Source organism: Hippoglossus stenolepis, chromosome 15, assembly GCF_022539355.2.
Source record: "Hippoglossus stenolepis isolate QCI-W04-F060 chromosome 15, HSTE1.2, whole genome shotgun sequence".
Taxonomy (NCBI): Eukaryota; Metazoa; Chordata; class Actinopteri; order Pleuronectiformes; family Pleuronectidae; genus Hippoglossus; species Hippoglossus stenolepis.
Window position 1 is genome coordinate 10,691,958 of NC_061497.1, and position 19,549 is coordinate 10,711,506.

At 42.1% G+C, this 19,549-nt stretch overlaps 1 protein-coding gene and 1 long non-coding RNA gene across 2 annotated transcripts in view; one reads left to right on the plus strand and one right to left on the minus strand.

Moving 5' to 3' along the window:
* Positions 1-4,091: 4,091 nt before the first annotated feature.
* Positions 4,092-19,549, plus strand: part of LOC118121938 (sodium/potassium/calcium exchanger 3) — a 37,211-nt gene continuing 21,753 nt past the window's right edge. Inside the window, exons 1-2 of the mRNA XM_035178222.2 lie at positions 4,092-4,592; positions 11,489-11,599. Coding sequence (XP_035034113.1) covers positions 4,490-4,592; positions 11,489-11,599 — 214 coding nt within the window. The 5' untranslated portion in view covers positions 4,092-4,489. The remainder of the gene's footprint in view (positions 4,593-11,488; positions 11,600-19,549) is intronic.
* LOC124854851 lies at positions 15,518-18,984 on the minus strand. The gene is made up of 2 exons (XR_007034858.1): positions 18,716-18,984; positions 15,518-15,678 (listed from the first exon to the last, which is right to left on the minus strand). It is a non-coding gene; the product is annotated as an uncharacterized LOC124854851 (long non-coding RNA).

A 19,549-nucleotide genomic window follows, 5' to 3' on the forward strand; every position in this document is an offset into this window, starting at 1 on the left:
ACTCAGGGTAGTTGCATTTTAAATGGCCACTGTTGCTCCATACACACAACTTGCAGATGAGGCCTATAATATGAGTTTGTCTGCAACATGGCTGCCGACTTCGTGTCATAAATGAGACTTCACAACATTTTTGAGTTAGATTTCGTTGGTTTGATCGATGTCATGCATCCACAGATACAAACAGCAGATAAATATTTGATCCGAGAGGGCTCCTGATGTTTAGAAATACCCAAACAGCTGATTTTATCAGGCACAGCATGGGATTAAATTGAGGATTTCCATTTTTGGGAAACTGAAAGTTTGGTTTTGATGCATTTTGAACAAAATCAATACTGTCATAACGTTAAATTAACAGTTGTAAAGACTTCTAAATCTGAACTTGAATAATTTAAAAGACAAGACCTCTTTGAGTTCTGCATTGCAGTGTTGTTGTCCTGCCGTGCAACAACCCATGACATGTTTCTGTTTTCTTTACAATCCAGCCTGTTAATAAGTGATGCCTCCACCTCATATAACAATTACTGTGGGTGATAAATGAATCACGTCATAAACCCTCAAGTCATAAACCCTGCATTCAAAGACATTAAAATATACAAAACTCCAGGGTGCTGCAGCTATGTATGAGGCTCCATTGACCTTTATTATTTGATTTAAAGTATGCCTTATCCTGTTTTTGTTGTAATTTTTAACAGCAGACATTATCCAGGCCACTTCCACTTACGTACATTCTTTTTTACGCAAAAGGGGGTTTGTGTACTTTTGCTCTTTCTGGGAAACTGGCAGGGTAGATTATTAGCAGACAGCATCACGGAGCTGCTTCTTAACCTTAACCCTGTTTCTGGAAGGTCTCTGTGTGACATGAAGTCTTGGTTTCCTAACACAGGCAGCGTGGCAGGTCCCCGTTTTAATATTTTTTAATTTAGTCTTAAATGAGACAATAAGACTGAAGAATTTATAGCGGAGAGAGAGAGAGAAAGAAGATTTATAGAATCAATTGCAAAGCATGTAACATATTTTACTACATTCTATTATTATGGATTTATTTTTGTCAAAACGAGGATTAATCCAAAGGTCTGTATGTCATTGATTTACGTTGTTTCTACTGGAATCAAGCCATTTTTGCCACCGACTCATTTATTTTTGTTAATAATAGTAATAATAATAATAACGTCATATTTAGTTTGTAGTCAGGGTGGACATTTCCTGCAAGTGGGCCCAACAGAATATAATTAGAAGCATCTATAAACCCCACAAACAAAGTTTCATGCACAACTAGAATCATCACATCGTCATCAACAATAGGTACAAAAACAACATTGCTGATTGTAGCAAAGGATTGGACTATTCATCATACTTTATTATACAATGTGTATGGTGACTTAATCACCATCTTGTATCAGTGTAGACAGTATACACTCCATCCTGGTATGGTGTTACCATAACCAGTTAGTTCACTATTTGTTATATGGAGACAGTGTTAAATTAGAGTTAAGGGTTAACTAGAATGTCATTCAGTAGAACGGATACCTCCGGTAACAGTCGCCTTAAATTGCACAAAATTTCACACATTCATAGATATCAGTTCCCTTAAAATGCCAGATTTTTTTTAATAAGAAAGTTATCCTCTGGAAAATCTATGAAAATGTTCTAAAAGCCTTATCTCACTAAGTTAAAGAAAGTACAAAAAAGAATCCCTGGAACTGCCCCCTGATCCAGATCCAGACCATTATTTAATTGTTCTTCTCTGACCCAGTGGAAATCCGTCCAAACAATCATACAAATCAACCAACAAACAAACGGACAGGGGTGAAAGCGTGAGTGGGACAGTTGAGAGAATCAGTGGAGTCTCTCCCTCTAGTATAGATAGTCTCCGTAATCAAAAAGCACTGTTTCTGCTCCTCTGACTGACTCCTTGACTCCTGGGATCCTGATGAATGTACCATAGTCAATAAACTAGAGTGCATGTTGGTGTCTTTCCCAGAAGGCTGAACACTCTAACACCCGCCCACACATCGCAAAACACATCTTAGTAACCTTGAATATATGTAAATTATGAGCCATTAGGACTTTATACATATGTTTGTATAATGTATATTGTAACTAAGACATTTATTGCACTCACACCTTCATGGACATTTATATATTTTAGAAGCTTTTTATGTTTTTAATGTTTACTTTGATGTTGTAGTTTAATCCCCTGCCCCTGAATAAACTATTGGACTTTAAATCATTGACAGGTATTTTAAGTCATGGGAGTTTTTTTCATTGCACCTTTAGGGTACACTGTCTAGTTTTAAACACAGATAGAAAAAATGCATGTTTCAAATATTCAACTTATTTACTTTTTTACAGCTCAAAACCCATCTTTTTAAACTGGCATATTCAGTCTGATCGTTTTCCATTTGGCCAACCTACATCAAGTTTTATTCACTGTTCATTTTATTGATCATTTTAATACATTGTTTTTTGTTCAGTTTTTATCCATGTCTTGTAAGGTGACCTTCAGTGCTGTGAAAAGCGCCTGTAAACAAAATGTATTATTATTACTTATTTTGATGTTGTAGTTTGAATCCCATGCTCCTGAAGAAACTACTATTTTTCAAAGTTGGAATATGAAGATTAACTTGAGCTTGGACTTTAAATCATTAAAGGGTATTTTAAGTCATTGGGGTAAGCTGTCAAGTTTTTTACTGCACAACTAGTGCAGTAAACATGAATAGAAATTATTTTTCAGAATATTCAAATTAGGCAATGCTTAATTTGGAAGCACAATGTGTTGGTTTTTTTTAAGGTAACGATACACACAAGATATTGTGGTGAGTGACTATTGCTTTGTTCTCTGCAGCCAACAGACAGTACATGGAGGGTCTTTAAGAGCAGGGTGACTGTGGAGCTGGAGGCAGAGCAGGTCATCCACTAATCACAGGGTTGGCAGTCAGACTGCCAGCTGTGAACACAACAGCTGTATTTATAGCATATATATATATATGTGTGTCTCCATGCGTCACACAGGTGTATTTTGCAGGGGAAAAGAGGAGCTGTCACTCAATATCAGACGAGCTCAGCTGCAGTAAGGAAGTGGAACTTACAGGTTTAAAAATCATCTGCTCGTGAAAGCGGCCGGATCTCAGTGTCTGTGTGAGAACAGGTTCCATCCACATGTTTCAGAGAACAGCGTCGTCATGCAGCACTCTGCGAGCAGACCTGTCTGTTGTGATGTAACTGTCTGTTGTGATGTAACTGGTGTTTATTCATCTGCATTATACTCTTGTTTTGTTTCCCCATTGTTGTACAACACAACCGTCAATATTCAGTGAAATGCAGTTACACTGTGAGTGATGTTGTTTTAGCATCTCTGACCAGATGACTCACAATGTTGAATCACTTAGAAACCGTCTCCCTGCTGAGTGGTTTCATGTTGTACTTGTGATAGCTGACTATCTATATGATCAATTTAATATTTTTCTAAACATTTCAATCAAAAGCACATCTTATAGTAGATCTTGCCCCTATTGCTCCGTTCAGCCCAATGCTAAATGAATGTAAAATATGAAGCAGCTTTCATTATAACTGTTGTGTGATCTGGTTAATATGATTATTTGCAGGCACTGGACTGGTGAACTTAATACATTAACTCACATCTGATTCTGTTTGTCAAATTATAAGTAACTGTTTGTGGAATGAAATGAGACGACGGACACTTTTAATTGTAATGGAGTGTTTTTCCAATAATATTCATCGATGTGTGGCTTTGCACAAACAGAAAACCAGGAATGGTTTAAATGTGCACCTAAGCGCATCAGGACTCATCCATGGTAAATTGGGCCCCTTTATGGCCCCTGATTTAGAAAACTCCTAGATCCGCCACTGCCCATATGTATAGATACCACATCCTTCCACCAAGTTTCATGGGAATCCATTCAGCTGTTTTTCAATAATCTGGATCACAAACAAACAAACAAACAAACAAACAGAGCTGAAAACAAAACCACTTACACGCACCTCTGTTCCTGTCCTCTGACCGAAGTTTCCTGAGTTTGTCGCCGCCTGGTGGCCACACAGGGGAGGTGTCGGTGGGAGCAGGGGGAGGTAGGGGGAGTGAAGGCGCACGGAGCTCAGAGCATGTCGCCTCCTGTGGCTGCACCTCACTGCTGTCGACCTTTCAGTCTGAGCACATGAACGCACAAAGCTCCTTTTACGCGTCTTCCTCGCTATGATCCAGGCGGAGGCTCGGCGCACTGAAGCGGCTCGGCCTCTGCTCTGAGCCCGGACAGCAGAACCAGGCTGGTCCCTGACACCAGCGGGGATTTCTGTTGTTTTTGTTCTCCTGTCTTTTAGAACTCAACTTGGCAGAGAAGTCGCTCGCTGCTGTTGTCGCCCCCGCTGCCCTGCCGGGAGGAGGCTTGTGCGCGGACACAAAGTGTGGAACAAGTGTGAGAAAGCCGGAGAGCAACAGATGTTTCTTGGTGGATATGCGGCCGGCTGAGGAATGAGAGCTGCTGCGAGGCACCGGCGGCCCTTCCAGCGGTTCTGCTGCTGTGGAGTCGGGCTGCTCGCCGTCATTTGGCTCGCTCAGGTCATCCAGGCACCAGGTGAGACCTTAATATAGACTCTCATGCGGCGCGCGCCCAGTCATTTTAATCCTATACATTCTTATATCTAGCCACAGGAACATAAACGACACAGCAAGGCAAAAGTATTTTAAAACAATTTATCATCTTATGCATCATAGGAATCTGTTTTTATACATTTGATGTGTGTGTTTGCCCTGAAGGATGAGAAGAGGTGCAGCCACCAGGAGGTCATAATTTACAAATAACCATATTTTAACCTTATATATAAAGATCATATAATGAAAGAGAGAAAAGCAAAACCATTTATATAAAATAAATCTTAAGAGAAATGAAACTGTAAAGAAAAAAGAAGATATATATGCTGTATGTAAGAAGATATGTATGCTATATTACCCGTGAACATCTATATAATATCTCACCTGTATGATCCATGTATGCAGAGTACAACACGAAGTGCAGCAAAATCTCTAATAGGCCTCCCCTCTTGTCCATTGATCTCAAATTCCTCTTTCCTATGGATTTAAATATGAATATATATATGGACTGTGCCCAAATTCTCCATCAGAATGCATTTGTAGGTTGAACGTATATGTTATTATAGCATAATAAAAGTAAGATAAGTAGGTGCAAAGGTTTCAAGGTGTGATTCTCCAGCTATTCTTAAAGCAAAGCTTTATCCTCAAAGTGATGAAACCGTTCACCTGAAACACAGCGTTTGAATATTCAAACCTTACTTACATTATTTTCTAACACGCCTTCTAACCGTCTGCCAGCTTCTGTCCTCCTGCTCATGATTTTTACTCGGCTCTCTCTGCAGGAATCTGACAGTTTGCTGATTACATAAATCACACCCAATTTGTGGCGTATAATAAATCTGCTCGCTGATTATAAGTTCAGTTTGGTTGTTGCAGGTTCAGCAGGCGTTGATTTGATGCCCTGTGTGACTGGGCGCGTTATGGATTTTGTCGTCTTGTCCCTTTTTATATTTCTGCGTCTTACAATAAGAATGTGTTTTTCATTCTGCCAAATAAATTCTTATTAAACGTAGACGAATATAAATGAATTCTATTTATCTTGAAATTATTTACGGTAACTGTCATTTCATCCTATTAATAACCCGATGCCATACACATGATTGACATTATCCCGATTTTCTGATTTCCCCACGGCCTGATTCCTCCTCTATCCCCACGGCAACATTGAACTTGACACAGTAAGAACAGCACCATCTATAAAAGGACATGTGGTGTTAGTTCATGTCACACAAATCATCGGTTTTATCATAGTCCATGACCAGACGCACCTTCACTATGCGACCCTCTCTGACACTCACACACAGACACACACACACACACACACACACACACCCACACACACACACACACACACACACACACCCTTCCCCCAGCTCATTATCCTCTCATCACCTTTTCTGATGTGGTCACACTGTCGCACACACTCTTCAGCAGCTTCAGTTTTCCCCCGTAATCCTATGTGTGTGTGTGTGTGTGTGTGTGTGTGTGTGTGTGTGTGTGTGTGTGTGTGTGTGTGTGTGTGTGTGTGTGTGTGTGTGTGTGTGCGTGTGTGCGCGTGCTGTGAAGATTTGAAGCAGTGAACTTTTTGTTCCATCTGCAGTGTTTTGATTCACGTTACGGTCTCATCCTGGTATTGCAGGATGCTGTCCTTCGCTGAAGAGTGTCCTGGTGAATGAGCCGTGTCATTAATATTTATACTTCACCTTTAAAATATGAGTGTGCCATCAACCAGAAGAGGTTTTTTGAACCGAGACCAAGGCCGCTCAACTTAAACCATGTAAGAGCTCTGGGCGAAGCATGTGGTCTGCTGTTTGTAATGGCGACAGGCAGGTTACGCTCGCAATGTACTCGGAAAATATGACACATCCTGTAGCATCCCGAATACCACGGCCTAGTATGACTATTTATGGTTGTGCCCGAACACTGCCATATCAATATTAGTCAGATTTAGTAAAACAACACGAAGTGACACACCAACACAAACTGTTTACAAGTGTATTTTATCACCATCAACTCTCAAAGGATTATGACAAACTGTACAAGCATCCACTGCCAAAAAAGCAACAAACATGGTTGAAAGCAGTGAAGAAGTAGGAGAAACTCTCTAAAGACAGAAGCAGCAAGGAAAAGCTTTTGTTATTTCTGTACTTTTTGACCTTTTTTCTTTATATAAGGGAGGTTTAATGCTTGATTGATAGTTTAAAGCCTTACTAACAACATTTTATTTCCAAGATGGCTGTCTGGCAGCAGTGAGTCGAACAGCTGTCACACCCATGGACGTCACATCTGTGTTTGTCAGCACACAAAATGCCACATGGATCTTTTTTTTTAAGAACTTAATGTTAAACCTGGAATAACATTATTTGGGATCCCTGAGAGCAGTGGGAACAAGCTGTAAACGTACATCGGCATATTATTTTTCTGAAGGTGAAATAGCAAATATAGCAAATGTGTTTGCCAGTAGTGGCTTATTTGCACATTGAGCAGAGACACATCACCTCTGTCAGTTTGTTTATTTGTTTGTTGGTTTACTGGGTATTTAGCAGGATTACACAAACAGTACTGGACCGATTATCATGAAACTTAGTGGAAGGATGCTTAATTGGTCAGGAAAGAAGTTATTACATTTTTATGCAGATCTGGATCACGGGAGAGAATCAAGTAATTTTTTTCCTACTTTCTTTTCAACATTTTCTTTGGTTTCTGAGAAAGTAATTTATTTGATGGAAAATAAATCAGGCATGTTTAGGGGACTGATATTTACGAGTGTGAATTTTGTGCAGATCAAAATACAAATAAGGATCTAATGAATTTAAATGTGGTTTCATTAGAGATCTGGGCCTTGGCTGAGGTTTCCACTCTTAAGTGCCATTCTTGCTGTGTTTGGTCCCCACTGTGGGAAACCTCTGTCTCTTTGTCTCTTCAATGTTCTGCTGTGCTCAGTGGCTGGTTGCTTTGTCTGTCCCCAGTTTGGTGCTGGGGAGGTCGTGTGCAGTGGTTTTTTATCAGAGCCAAAAATAAAAAATACGTGCCTAAACTTGTTAAAATCCTCTGTAGAGCTGAGGGAAGCAGATCAGTTGCGAATGATCCTCTGTGGGGTTATTATCACATCCAGTCATGTTGCCCATTGTTAGAATACAAGGTAAATGGTTACAGCCACTACTACTACTACTATGTAGAATCCATCCAGTGAGTCTATTGGTCTGGAAGCGTATACACACGAGATTGCACCAGTTTGATTCATTAGTGTGACAAACAAAAGTATTCATACACCTTCGCGGTTTCAGATTTCTGCTAAAATCAATATATTTCCCCCCTAAATCTACCGTCGATATCTAGTTGTATTGTTATTTTGTTGATGTGGTGCTTCTCTGTGCACTCCTGTCCGTGCTGGAAGAGGGATCCCTCATTTCTGACTCTCCCTGAAGTTTGTATGTTTTAAGTTGCGGGTTCAGGAAAACAGGATGGTGCCCTATGTGGGCTATACAAATACAATTTGATCGTTTTTTTTTGATGATTCTTGAAATCTTACATAGACATAAGTTTTCAGACCCTTTGCCATGACACTTGGAATTAGTCTCAGATATCTCCCATTTCACTCGACCCTCTTTAATTGCAGCTCACTCGTGGTACAGTCATGATTGGACGTGGTTTTGAAAGTCACACTCCTGTCTCTATAAGGTGTCTCAGCTGACACTCAGTGTCACAGCAAAAACCAGGTCGTGAGGTCGTAGCGACTGCCTGCAAAAAGCTCAGTGATTGGCCAATCGGGCCTTGGTAACAGAGGCGACAATCACCTGATGGTCACTCAGACTGGGCTGCGCTGATTTTGCACGTCAAGGACTCTCAGACAAGATTCTCTGGTTTGATGACACCAAGATTGAACTGTCAGGACCTCGGACTAGACATCGACCCAATCAAACATCTCTGCAGCCTTAGAGACGGCTCTGCGCCCACAGTCAACTTGAGAGGACAGAAAATCCAGGTGCGCAACGCTTGTCACGTCATATCCAAGAAGACTGGACACAGCGATCATGGCCAAAGGGTCTGAACAGATATTCTTTTTTTTGTCTCAATCAATTATCAAACATTTCTATAATTCAATTTTGGATTTGTCATGGTCGGGTATTGAGTGTTGACTGATGAGGGAGAAAATTAATTTGAATCGTTGAAGCATTAGGCTGCAGAATAATGGGTCTGACTTTTCTTTTCTAATGCACTGCAGATTAGTATCAATACTGGTTTGACGAAAAAAAGAAAATTTAATCAAGTCAAGTATGAATACGTAATTGTTGCAGCTGGATGTGCAAACTCTCTGCAGTGAATATAAACTGGTTATATTAATTTACACATTAATAGGAGAACGTTTACCTGATCGTACCGCGTCATAATCCTTTTTCAAGCTTTGGTTTTTCACTATTTGAACTCGGTGGTGTCTACGCTCAGATATTTACTGCGGTTTGATCCCATTTAAGGTCAAATCCAAAGCTCATCCTCTGTGTTTACTGCAACATGACACTGACTGAACGTTCGGTGTGAATGTCACAGAGAGACCTGCACGACTGCTCTGTTTTCTATATGAAAATGTTGGACTGAGATACAGATATTTATTTTACATTAAGCAATATCCAAAGATTCATGTTTCAGATGCAGCCGTGTGCAACCTGCTTGTGGAGGATTTCCCAGTCAGAGACCACACAGGTTCACCACCACAGGCTGCAGTCACTGAGTCCCTGTGGAGGCACTGAGCCTGTTTGGGGTAAGAAGTGAGGAAGCCGGTCTGTTCAGTCGATGTGTGATTGATGGGATCAAATGTCTTGTTTTTGCTGACGGAAGAGGAGGCAGCAGTGGTGTGTGTGTCTTCTGAATGGAGCTGATTACTGTGTGTATGGCTTCGGGCTTTCCTTCAAATAATGGTTTCTTCTTCAAGACCTCGGAAAGTTAAAAAAGTTACAATGATTTTCAGCTCGTGTCATTCCGTCCATGTGTTAAGACTACAAACAAATCAATGAATGCATTTCACAACACGAGGAATACATGAGTGGCACAGAGCTTCAGTGCCAGTTCCCCGTGCTCTTTATTACCTCTGCCAAAGAGGTCATGTGCATTTGTCTGTTGGTTGGTTTGTTTGTTAGTTGGTTTGTTTGTTAGTTAACAAGACTAAACAAAAAGTACTGGACAGATTACCACAAAACTTGGCGGAAGGATGCGATATGGATGAGAATAATTTATGGATCATGATAAAATAAATCAAGATAATTCATAGTGTGTGAAAGTTGGTGCAGTCTGATCGACTTTCAGGGGAGTGATGTGTCTTAGTGGAGGTTTGTGCTCTACATATAAGAGCTACAAATGTGAAGAGAGATGAATTGTAGTTTATATTATTTATACCTAACATGATGGTATTTATACTTACCTTTCTTCGTTCAAGCAGCGTGTTTATGCTGAGGAACGTGGAGGCAGGATTAAGATATTTCCACACAAACACCACATTTCATCAGCTTTCATCACTGATCCTTCTGTTACCTCTGCACACCATGGGAAGTGTCTTAAATCAACTGAATCTGGGAAAAAAGAAACTTTTGAAAGATAATCACGTATTTTATTTCAGCTTTTTCTAATGAGACAAGATGTGGTTGAAGGTGTTGAAGGCTTCACCCCGGTTCGATGTGTGAAAGTGGTGCAGAGCCATCTGTGGCAGAAACCCATTTGAATTTCATACGTGTCGAGCCCCTCTTGATGCCTCAACATGAAAGCCTTCACGTCTCCTCTCAGCCGCGGCCACTGCCCTCGCCAAACAGGCTCATTGAGCTGCATGCTACAAAGAGACACTACAGCGCCTGGCAATCACAAAATGCATCAGACACAGGCACCAAGCCGCTTCATAAATAAAAGGCCCCTGTGTAGTGCAGGGCGTAATAACCGTCTCGCTATCTTCTCGGGCCCTCGGTGGAAGGATCTCTGGGTAGCAGAGGGGGAATATGTGTATTTTTCTCCCCCCACGGAGGAGAGATGATGAGATAGATGATGAGACAGCTCTATCTGTGGGGAGTTCCTCAGCTGTCAGCCTAGTAAAGCTGTAAAAACTGGAAGCCAGACGGAGATTAGCTACTGAGGAATAAAATGCATGGAGCTGAAATACACACCTTTTAAAGATTTCAGTGCTGATGGCTCAGGACAGCTGACGGCGGCATGGAGTGAATTACTGAACATGCTGTTATCTCCCGTGGCCAGAAACATGAAACTACAGTCTGTTGAGCCCTCGCTCAACTAGAGACCAGAATAACTGGAGACACAATTAGGAGACGGAGAAAAAAGGGGATAATTGAGACTCTTAATGATGGTGGAGAATTGTACAAAATTCTCAAAATAAGAAATGTATGTTTTGATTGCTACTGAAACGATTATTAAGCGAAGCAGTGGGGGGTTATTTTTCTGCCAATCAACGAATTAATTGACTAAACCAATAAATACAAAAAAATCAGTGCTTAAACTATAACGGCACTTAGTAGAGTTCGTACCTCCCCCAAAGCCCAACAGTTCCCTTTTGAAACCACATATTAATTCACTAGATCCAGATTTTAATTTGGATCTGCACCAACTTGCACACACTCATAAATATCAGTCCCCTAAACAGGACGGATTTATCTAATCAAGATCAATGAACTATAAAACAAAATCCCTGCATCTGTTCCCTGAACCAGATCTGCACCAAAAGTTAGTTTTGCGTAATCCTGCTAACTATCAAACTAACACAGAAAAAGACATAACCTCCTTGGCAGAGGTAACAACAATCAAACCACAGTTTCTAAAGCTGGAGTGTGTGAAACTGTTTTTTACACTAAAACGACCCCGATGTTTTTTTCTTCCTTCCAACAGAAACCGAATCTTCTGCTCTTCGGCCAGGCGTGAACGGCGGGACGCTGCGATGGACTCGCAGGCTGATGCAGGAGAAGTCAGACAACCAGAGCCTGGATCAGCCCCGAGCAGGTGAGTCACTCTGCTTTCAACCAGAAAGATCACGTCTGTGTTCCTCCAGGACAGAGCAGCAAACCCCCCCCCGCCCCCAGACTGTCTGCAGCACTACCTTATCATTCATCATTCAGTGTAGACATGGGTGCTGTGGATAAGATCATCTATAAATCAGAATAACGTGATATTGCGAATTTTTTTTTTTTATACGTCTTTTCAAAGATGTCTGTTTTTTATGTATCCTGTGAATCAGCCCCCATGAAGGTACAGTCGAATTTCTTGCAGCATGAGTGCATTACACTGTCATACTGTCCAATTCATGGTATGATATTTGGAATGGCGCACACAGCCAGAAAAAGGTGCATGGCGAGCGTGGTATTGGTGAGGAAGTGCTGTAGAGAGTATGTCACGTGCATGTGTGTGAGTGTGTGCGGTGTGTGCAGGTAAACAAGGAGGGCGGAGTGTACCAGAGATTTCTGCCTCTCCCCCCTGCAGGTGAACTTGAAAGGTCATGCGGACGAAGCATTGTGCCGGTTGTCAGGAGTGTGTCGTCACTGTCAAGGCTGTGCACTGAAAAACTCAGAGAGCAGATGAAGCACAAAAGTCAGATTCGATTAAGGTGTTTTTAAGGTGGTCTGTTTTTCTTTTTAGCGGGATACAAGTCACCTGCCTTTGCTTCTCGAGTCTGGTCGCACCCTGAATATTCTGCACAGATTTCCAACTGGCATCTTTGTGAAATTATCCCCGAGCCGTGCCGCCAATCGACAGCACATAATCAGACCTGCGCCTCTGTGCTTCCCAGGCTGATTAGCTGGCTGGCTGACATGAGCTGCATTCATCACAGCTGACAGTTTTATTATTAAAAATTCAGTTCGGGGAGGAAATCTCTTTATTGTTGTGTGGAGATAATGAGACGGAGTAGATAAAATAACAATGCTGCACAAAGAGAGAAAAGAAAAACCCTTTGCCCCTTCTAGGAGAATTCGACTCTGTATCTTCATATCATTTGCATTTACTTTATGACTCTGCTAATATTGGGTTGTCACTCACAATGGAGCATTGTATGAAGAACTGTGTGGGTTATTGTTCAGCTCTGGCAGAAATGTATGCAAGTCAATGTTAATGATATAAAGTGCAAATAACGTGTTAGGAGAGTGCAACCCTGAATATTTTACCCACACAATGAATCATTTTAATCATTTTAAGAATAGATTTGGGTAGAGGACCAGTGTCTGATCATTTCTGCGTTTCTCACTCATCGTGAAGCACAACTTCTCACATTTGTCTTTTTCATCACAGCCGTCGGGAAAGATCAACATGTCAGAGCAACTTAATTTATTCACAACAGGTTTATATAACACGGGCACAGGCGGGGTTTTCTATTTTTATGTGAGTAATGTGTAATTTGGAATAATTTTATTACTGACTTTATCAAGAGGTTTATTTATTTTGGAGGTCCTGGCTGTGACTTGGTCAGTTTATCCACCGTGTGACCATAGATGTCAGTTTTAATTCTCTTCATCGTTTTATCACCAAACCTTGTTCCTCTTAAGCCATTTTAATCTTAAAACCACTCTAAGTTCTGATAATCTGATCTAGAAAAGTAATTCCGCGTCTCTGTGATATTACATAGTTTATATTTTTGCGGAGCTCTGCAGGAACACGGACTCATAGGGGACAATTGATCAGACACCTCACTGTCTTGCTGTCACACATCCTCATCTGTGATGTTACATCAGAGATGTGTGTGTGTGTGTGTGTGTGTGTGTGTGGGGGGTTCTTCCACACTTGAGAGCGAGAAATGAGATGAAATGAGAAAAATGACAATGAGAATCGGTGCATCTCTCCAGCATCGCTCCATTTGGTCTGCACAGCCATTTGTGTTTTGCTACCTGATAACACACTTAACCTTTATGAGGCTCCTCGTTATCTCTCACAAAGACACAAGCGGAGTACTTCCCCCGTGGTAAGACTCCGGAGACGTGCAAGGCGAACAAAAGGCTGAACAGGTAGTGTAAGGCGCAGCAGTGAGCGCGGCTCCGGGCTCAGGTTGCCGCCCTCCTCCTCAGCAGGCCGTCTGACAGTGATTGCATAATCTGTAGTGTGATTAAAAGCCTGCTCCGGACCTCGGGGGATATTATCTTGGGGATTGCACAGTAGCGTCCAGCCACAGGCTCTCTCACTGTCTTTTCATCCCTACTCCTCTCAACAAGATGGAGACGGTGTGATCCGCCTTCAGCTGACAAGCCTCGGAGGCTGCGGTTGCTAGGCAACTGAATGCTAAATTTTGAAACCCAGACAATTCTGTCTTTCAAGCATTAAAAGTACAAAGAACTAAAAATAGACGAGGAGGAGATGGAGGATGAGGAGGAGTGGGTGAATTAATCCGAATAATGTAAATGAAGTAAATGGCTCGTGTGTTGCTGAGGCATGTTATGATGTTTATTTTGGCAGGCGACACTCAGCTGAGAATAGTATTTTTCCACTGTCGTGTTTTTGGGGGTTTTTTTTGGAACGGCGTTGAGAAAGAGAAGCTGGCGGATAATCTAACACAAATGAGCCTGGAATGGTGTCGGACTTTTACGGGAACAGACAGATTGTGGATGGCACACAAAGCAAACAGCAGTTAATTTGTAATCTTGAGGTTTTGGAAAATTTTGAGCAGAGTTTGGATGTTGCTCAATCCCATTTGCTTTCTGCCCACCAACCAAAATAAGTAAAAAATGTCCTTTGTCATGTACGTTTCATTTTATCCTTGTCCACCAGGCTGAGGATGTGACGGTGTTGTCTGAGTACGATTAGGCTGCATCAGATTTTGCGTTCACTTGTGTCACACCGGAGTAACATGGTGTTCGGTGTGTTTGTTGACGGGCGAGGTGATTGGTGCGGTTTGAAGCCCTGCTGTCGTTTCATCAACGTCGTATTCAAAGTGCCTCAAAGGAAAGCAAATCAAAGAACAAATGCATAATTGAATTTACATTACACACCTGGATGAAATATTTATTTTTTGATTCCTCATGTAAAATGCAGCAGTGTTGCAGAGGTTTGTGTGTGTGTGTGTGTGTGTGTGTGTGTGTGTGTGTGTGTGTGTGTGTGTGTGTGTGTGTGTGTGTGTGTGTGTGTGTGTGTGTGTGTGTGTGTGTGTGTGTATGGATACACCAGCGGCAGTTCGGTTGGTGCATGATACGACTTGACTCAGTGTGCCAGTCGATACCGTAGCTTGACTCCAGGACACCCTGCCGACTTCCAGGTCGATAGCATTATTCCGTCCTGCCCACATTCACCGGCACTGAGGCCTCCTGCAGCAGATTGACTCAGAGAGACATCAGCACACCTTCTACTCAAAGATCTGATCTGCTGCACATGTACCATTATTCTGCACTTCAATAATAATACATATATAAAACAGAATCTGTGAAACAACCATAAACAGTGCTACACATATAGTTTTAAGTTCATCCCTTCCACCAGGGCCCAACAGTCCCCTTATGAGACCACATTTAGATTCACTGGATACAGATTTAATCTGCACCGAATTGCACACACACACATAAACATCAGTCCATTCATCCATTCATTTTCCGCTGAGTAATCAATGAAAATGTTGAAAAACATCCTATTTCACAATGTCCTGGATCTACATCAGCATTTTTAGTTTTGGTGTAATCCTGCTAAATAAAAAGAGGAAACAAATGTAGAAAAAAACATAACCTGAGGTAATACAAGACAGAAAACTGCTTTTCTTTTTGATATAAGTAATATCCAACCTCACACCAAAACAAACTATTTAATGCCCAGCTGCTGTTTGAAATAGGCAACAGTGTTTTATAATTAGAATGGCACTCAGTAGAGCACATTCCTCTGCCAAGGCTGAACAGACCCACACAGGATCGTCTACTTCTTATAGTAGTAATATAAAAGAAAAAAGGTAGCCTGGTAACTTAAATGATTTATTTTTCATAAAACATTGTAAACAATGAAAGTGAAAAATAATTCCTGAATCCATCCATTATTTTTCATCAGCACCAAAATGTGATGGGTTCTTCCGAGGCCTCATCCCTCCTCTCTGTTTGGTGAAACTCGGTTCAGTAGTTTTCCTGCGAACAAATAAACCAACAAACACACACGGGTGAAAACATAACCTCCTTAGTGGGGGTAATAAATGTTGTGGTGCCGCAGCTAAAAGCTAATAAAGTTTTATTGAGTGCACTCAGCGTGTTCCGGCTAAAAGCAGATGCATTAGTCAAATTTACACTTGGCTTCTTTTTATATATTCACCTCTTCGTGGAAAAGTTCAATAAAACAAATAAATAAGTCATATAAACAACTCATAATTGTTACTTTGCCGTCAGCAGGTTTGGATATTGAAAAATCAGGAGGCACAAGGGAACGAGAGTAAATTAAAACCAATCGTCAATTCCTTCCCCTGCAGGCCCGGACTTTAGATGATGTTTCCTTCATCGTTCTTTTTCTCTAGGGATTAAAAAATGTAAAAGATAAAGTGTTAGTTGACTTCACATTAATCCACTTTATGTTAACATGTAATTTACAAGATGTTCAAATTCAGTTTTCTCAAGCCTTTTTTTAAACTGGGAAAGAATCAACATGGTTTGATATATATATCATTGGTCATCTCTCCTCTATTGTACAATTTACCGTTAAAGGAAATTCAGATTTTTTAATTTCTTTAACATTGAGAGATTGGGTGGGTTTTTAGATTTCACACTTTTCCGAGGGAATAATTAATGGATCTTGATGGAAAGATTAGGCACATGTAGAGAACTGATATCTATGTGTGTGTGGAATTTGAAGCAGCTTGATTGAATTTGAGGAGACCTTTGGGCCTTGGTGTGTGTGGTATGTGCTCCACTGTGCGCCTAGCTGTCAATGGATCTAAAATCTATCTTAGCATCTATTGTTAAAACCGAGGCACCCAGTACACACATAAAACTAAGGACCCGTACACACCCGGTATTAACATGTGGTATTTGTGATCCGATCTCAAGTGGACAGGTCTAAGTACAGGTGTGAACGCACTCAGGTCGGATGTAGATACGATCACGTCAGAGCACATTGGGAGGTGGTCTGTGCCACAAGTGTCCACATTCTTTTAAGAGTGTGAACGCAAATCTGTCCTGGGCCACATATGAAGGACCGACTACTCAGCTGACGTCCTCCACTTTCACCATGAATCAAACTTTTTTTTAAATTTATTTGTAACCACATTATCAACACTGATCACCACATGATCGATACCTGCCTCACTCGTGCAGACACACACACACACACAGAGTGACATCGGACACACCTGTGTGTTCAGACTGCGTAAAAAACGACACAGCTTGGAGGTGAGCTCCGATCTGAGATCCGATCACGAGACACAAGTGGGGCCACATTTTAATGTCAGGTGTGAACACACGCACTCAGACCTGTCAACTTGGGATTGGAACACAAAGACCACGGGGCCTAATTCAACAATGTGACAAAGTGTTGTTTGGTTATTCTCCAGTTTAGTCTGATGTTCTCACTTGCTACTGACGCAGTTTGTCACTTCACATGCTGCCTCACACCGACTACATCACCAGATCAAGTCATCACACAGCTGCAGCATCACGTGAAACCCAATGATGTGTTTGTAAATGAAGGAGGATGTAAAAACGCACAATTCTCAGAGTTATTGAGCGATCGTGCTCAAGAAATCTGTCTCTTCTTTGCTGTTTCACCTTTTTATCAGTGAACGATGATTCAACCAGTTCATTAAAGCTTCTCTCATCACATCCACCCTCTTTGTGCTCTCTGCTGCACAGGAAGTGATGTTCCTCATGTCTGAGCAGACGCCACAGCAGCAGCTTCAGTGCAGCGACTGTTTGAAAAGGTTCAGGAAATAAACAGAGCTGTGTACACCTGTGGGTTATGGAGAAGTTCGAATGAAACAGAGATACGTGAACTGATGAGACGACTGTGACAGACAGAAGCAGATCAGAGGTGGAGGAGTTGTGGGAGCAGTTTGTGATCGTGGCAGAGGAAAGACACCAGGAGCAGTAATGTTGGAGGTCTGAGCACAGAGTGACGTCTCACCGCTTAACTTCTGACTTCAAAATCACTGCTTGTGTCGAGATGATATCCCATCTGGATTAAATCCCTGATTTTGGAAGTTGCAGATGTGCGATTTGTCTTCAGCGCGTGTGTTTCAGTTTGTGGCTCTGTGTTGTGAAACCACAGCGCAACAGTCTTGGTAAGGCACATTCCTGTCCAGCAGCCTTCAGTAAACCAGTACGCACTTTCTGTCCCTGTGTATCTTCTCGGCCCCCGCTCTCTCAGACCTCTCCTGAGGGTTTGTGAGGAAAAATAAATATTTTTAGACATTACGGTCCAGAGCTGCTGTCACTTCTCTTTTTTTTCATTTTTCATAAACCCCAACCATGGGAAACACAAATTCACCTCCCCCCTTTCTCACTGTTCATGCAATCGCCTTGCCTTTGGCTTCCTACTGCCACCCATCAAAAAAAAGAAAAAAAAAAAGCTGCCCCCGGGGAGAGGGTCTCCATAGCAACTGCCTTCACCAGAGCAACTCCTCAAAGCGTCCATCTGAGCTGCATGTCGCAGCCCCTGTGTTTCCACCTACTGCAGAACCTGGGAGTTTGTGTTTTGGGGCAGAGAGGACGCTGGGAGTCGTCCAGGGCTGTGAGACAGGACGCCACAGGCCAAACAAGAGGGTGGAAGAAATAGAATCACAGAGAGCGAGAGAGAGAGCGAGAGAGAGAGAGAGAGAGAGAGAGAGAGAGAGAGCGAGAGAGCACAGATGTCCAACAGCTGATCAGCGTGACAGGCCGCTTCAGAAGACGCACACAGGGCAGCCTCACATTCAAGCTCTGCTCTGTGCAATAAGATGACAGAAAGTTTACATGCTAAGCCTCGATGATTTAGTGGATGAGCCCTGCCCTGCAATAACAGCTGGCACACGGATGAAATAGGTTTTTCCCCGAGTCGACTAAGCGATCAGAAGACAAAGGCACGGTGGCCCTGCCCGCGTTCACAAACCCACTCCTACTGCAGGCCTTAAAATTGACACACAAGAAGCAGTAGTAAGAATGCAGGCAGCACATGTGTAAACAGTGGTGCACAAACATTTACATTTTCCGACTGAACATGGCCAAGTCACTGTCCTCTCCCCGGGACCATATGGCCTCCTCCTCTCCGTCTCTGACACCACAGTGTCAAAGATTAAATCTCATATCCCTCATCGCAAGGGACCCGATCTTAATCCACGCAGTCTGTTGTTCAGTTTCCTTGCAGCCACAGTGTGCATCGTGACGGCTGCACTGTGCTTATTGTGTGCTTGTCGACCCACTGTTGTCTCACACAGCACAGGAGCTATAAATAGCTCCGTGCTCCCCCGTAGTTTAAATTCACCCAGCTCTGCTCCGAGTTGTAAATTGGAGCTGCACCTCTCTCTCTCTCTCTCTCTCTCTCTCTCTCTCTCTCTCTCTCTCTCTCTCTCTCTCTCTGGTAACGTGTTGGGAGCAGAGGGAGGCTGAGCTGTCATCAACAGTCTTCTTTATCTTTTACACTCGAGGAAGAACAGGAAGCAGCTGCCACTTTCGATTCGACCTCACTTCCTGTCTCGGCCTTGAGTGCAAGACTGTGTCTGCAAGACGTTGTGGTTTCTGCTGCGTCTGAAATGTGACAAACAGGCGGATAACACCATTTTTTATCTGCACGTTCACTTTGAAATGAGTGGATGTAATGAAAGAAGCAAACATCTTTTAAAAATAAAGCTTTATATCAGAGATCAGGAGAAACAACATCTTATAGAGAGAAAATAATTCAACTGTGTAATATGTTCCCTAAATTTAAGGGAAACATTTTGTATTCTGGATTTATTTTCCCGAAAATGAGCAGGCATTTGCTGCAGGCATTTGCTCATTTTAGGGCATCCGACTTTGTGACTCACATCATTTGAACCTG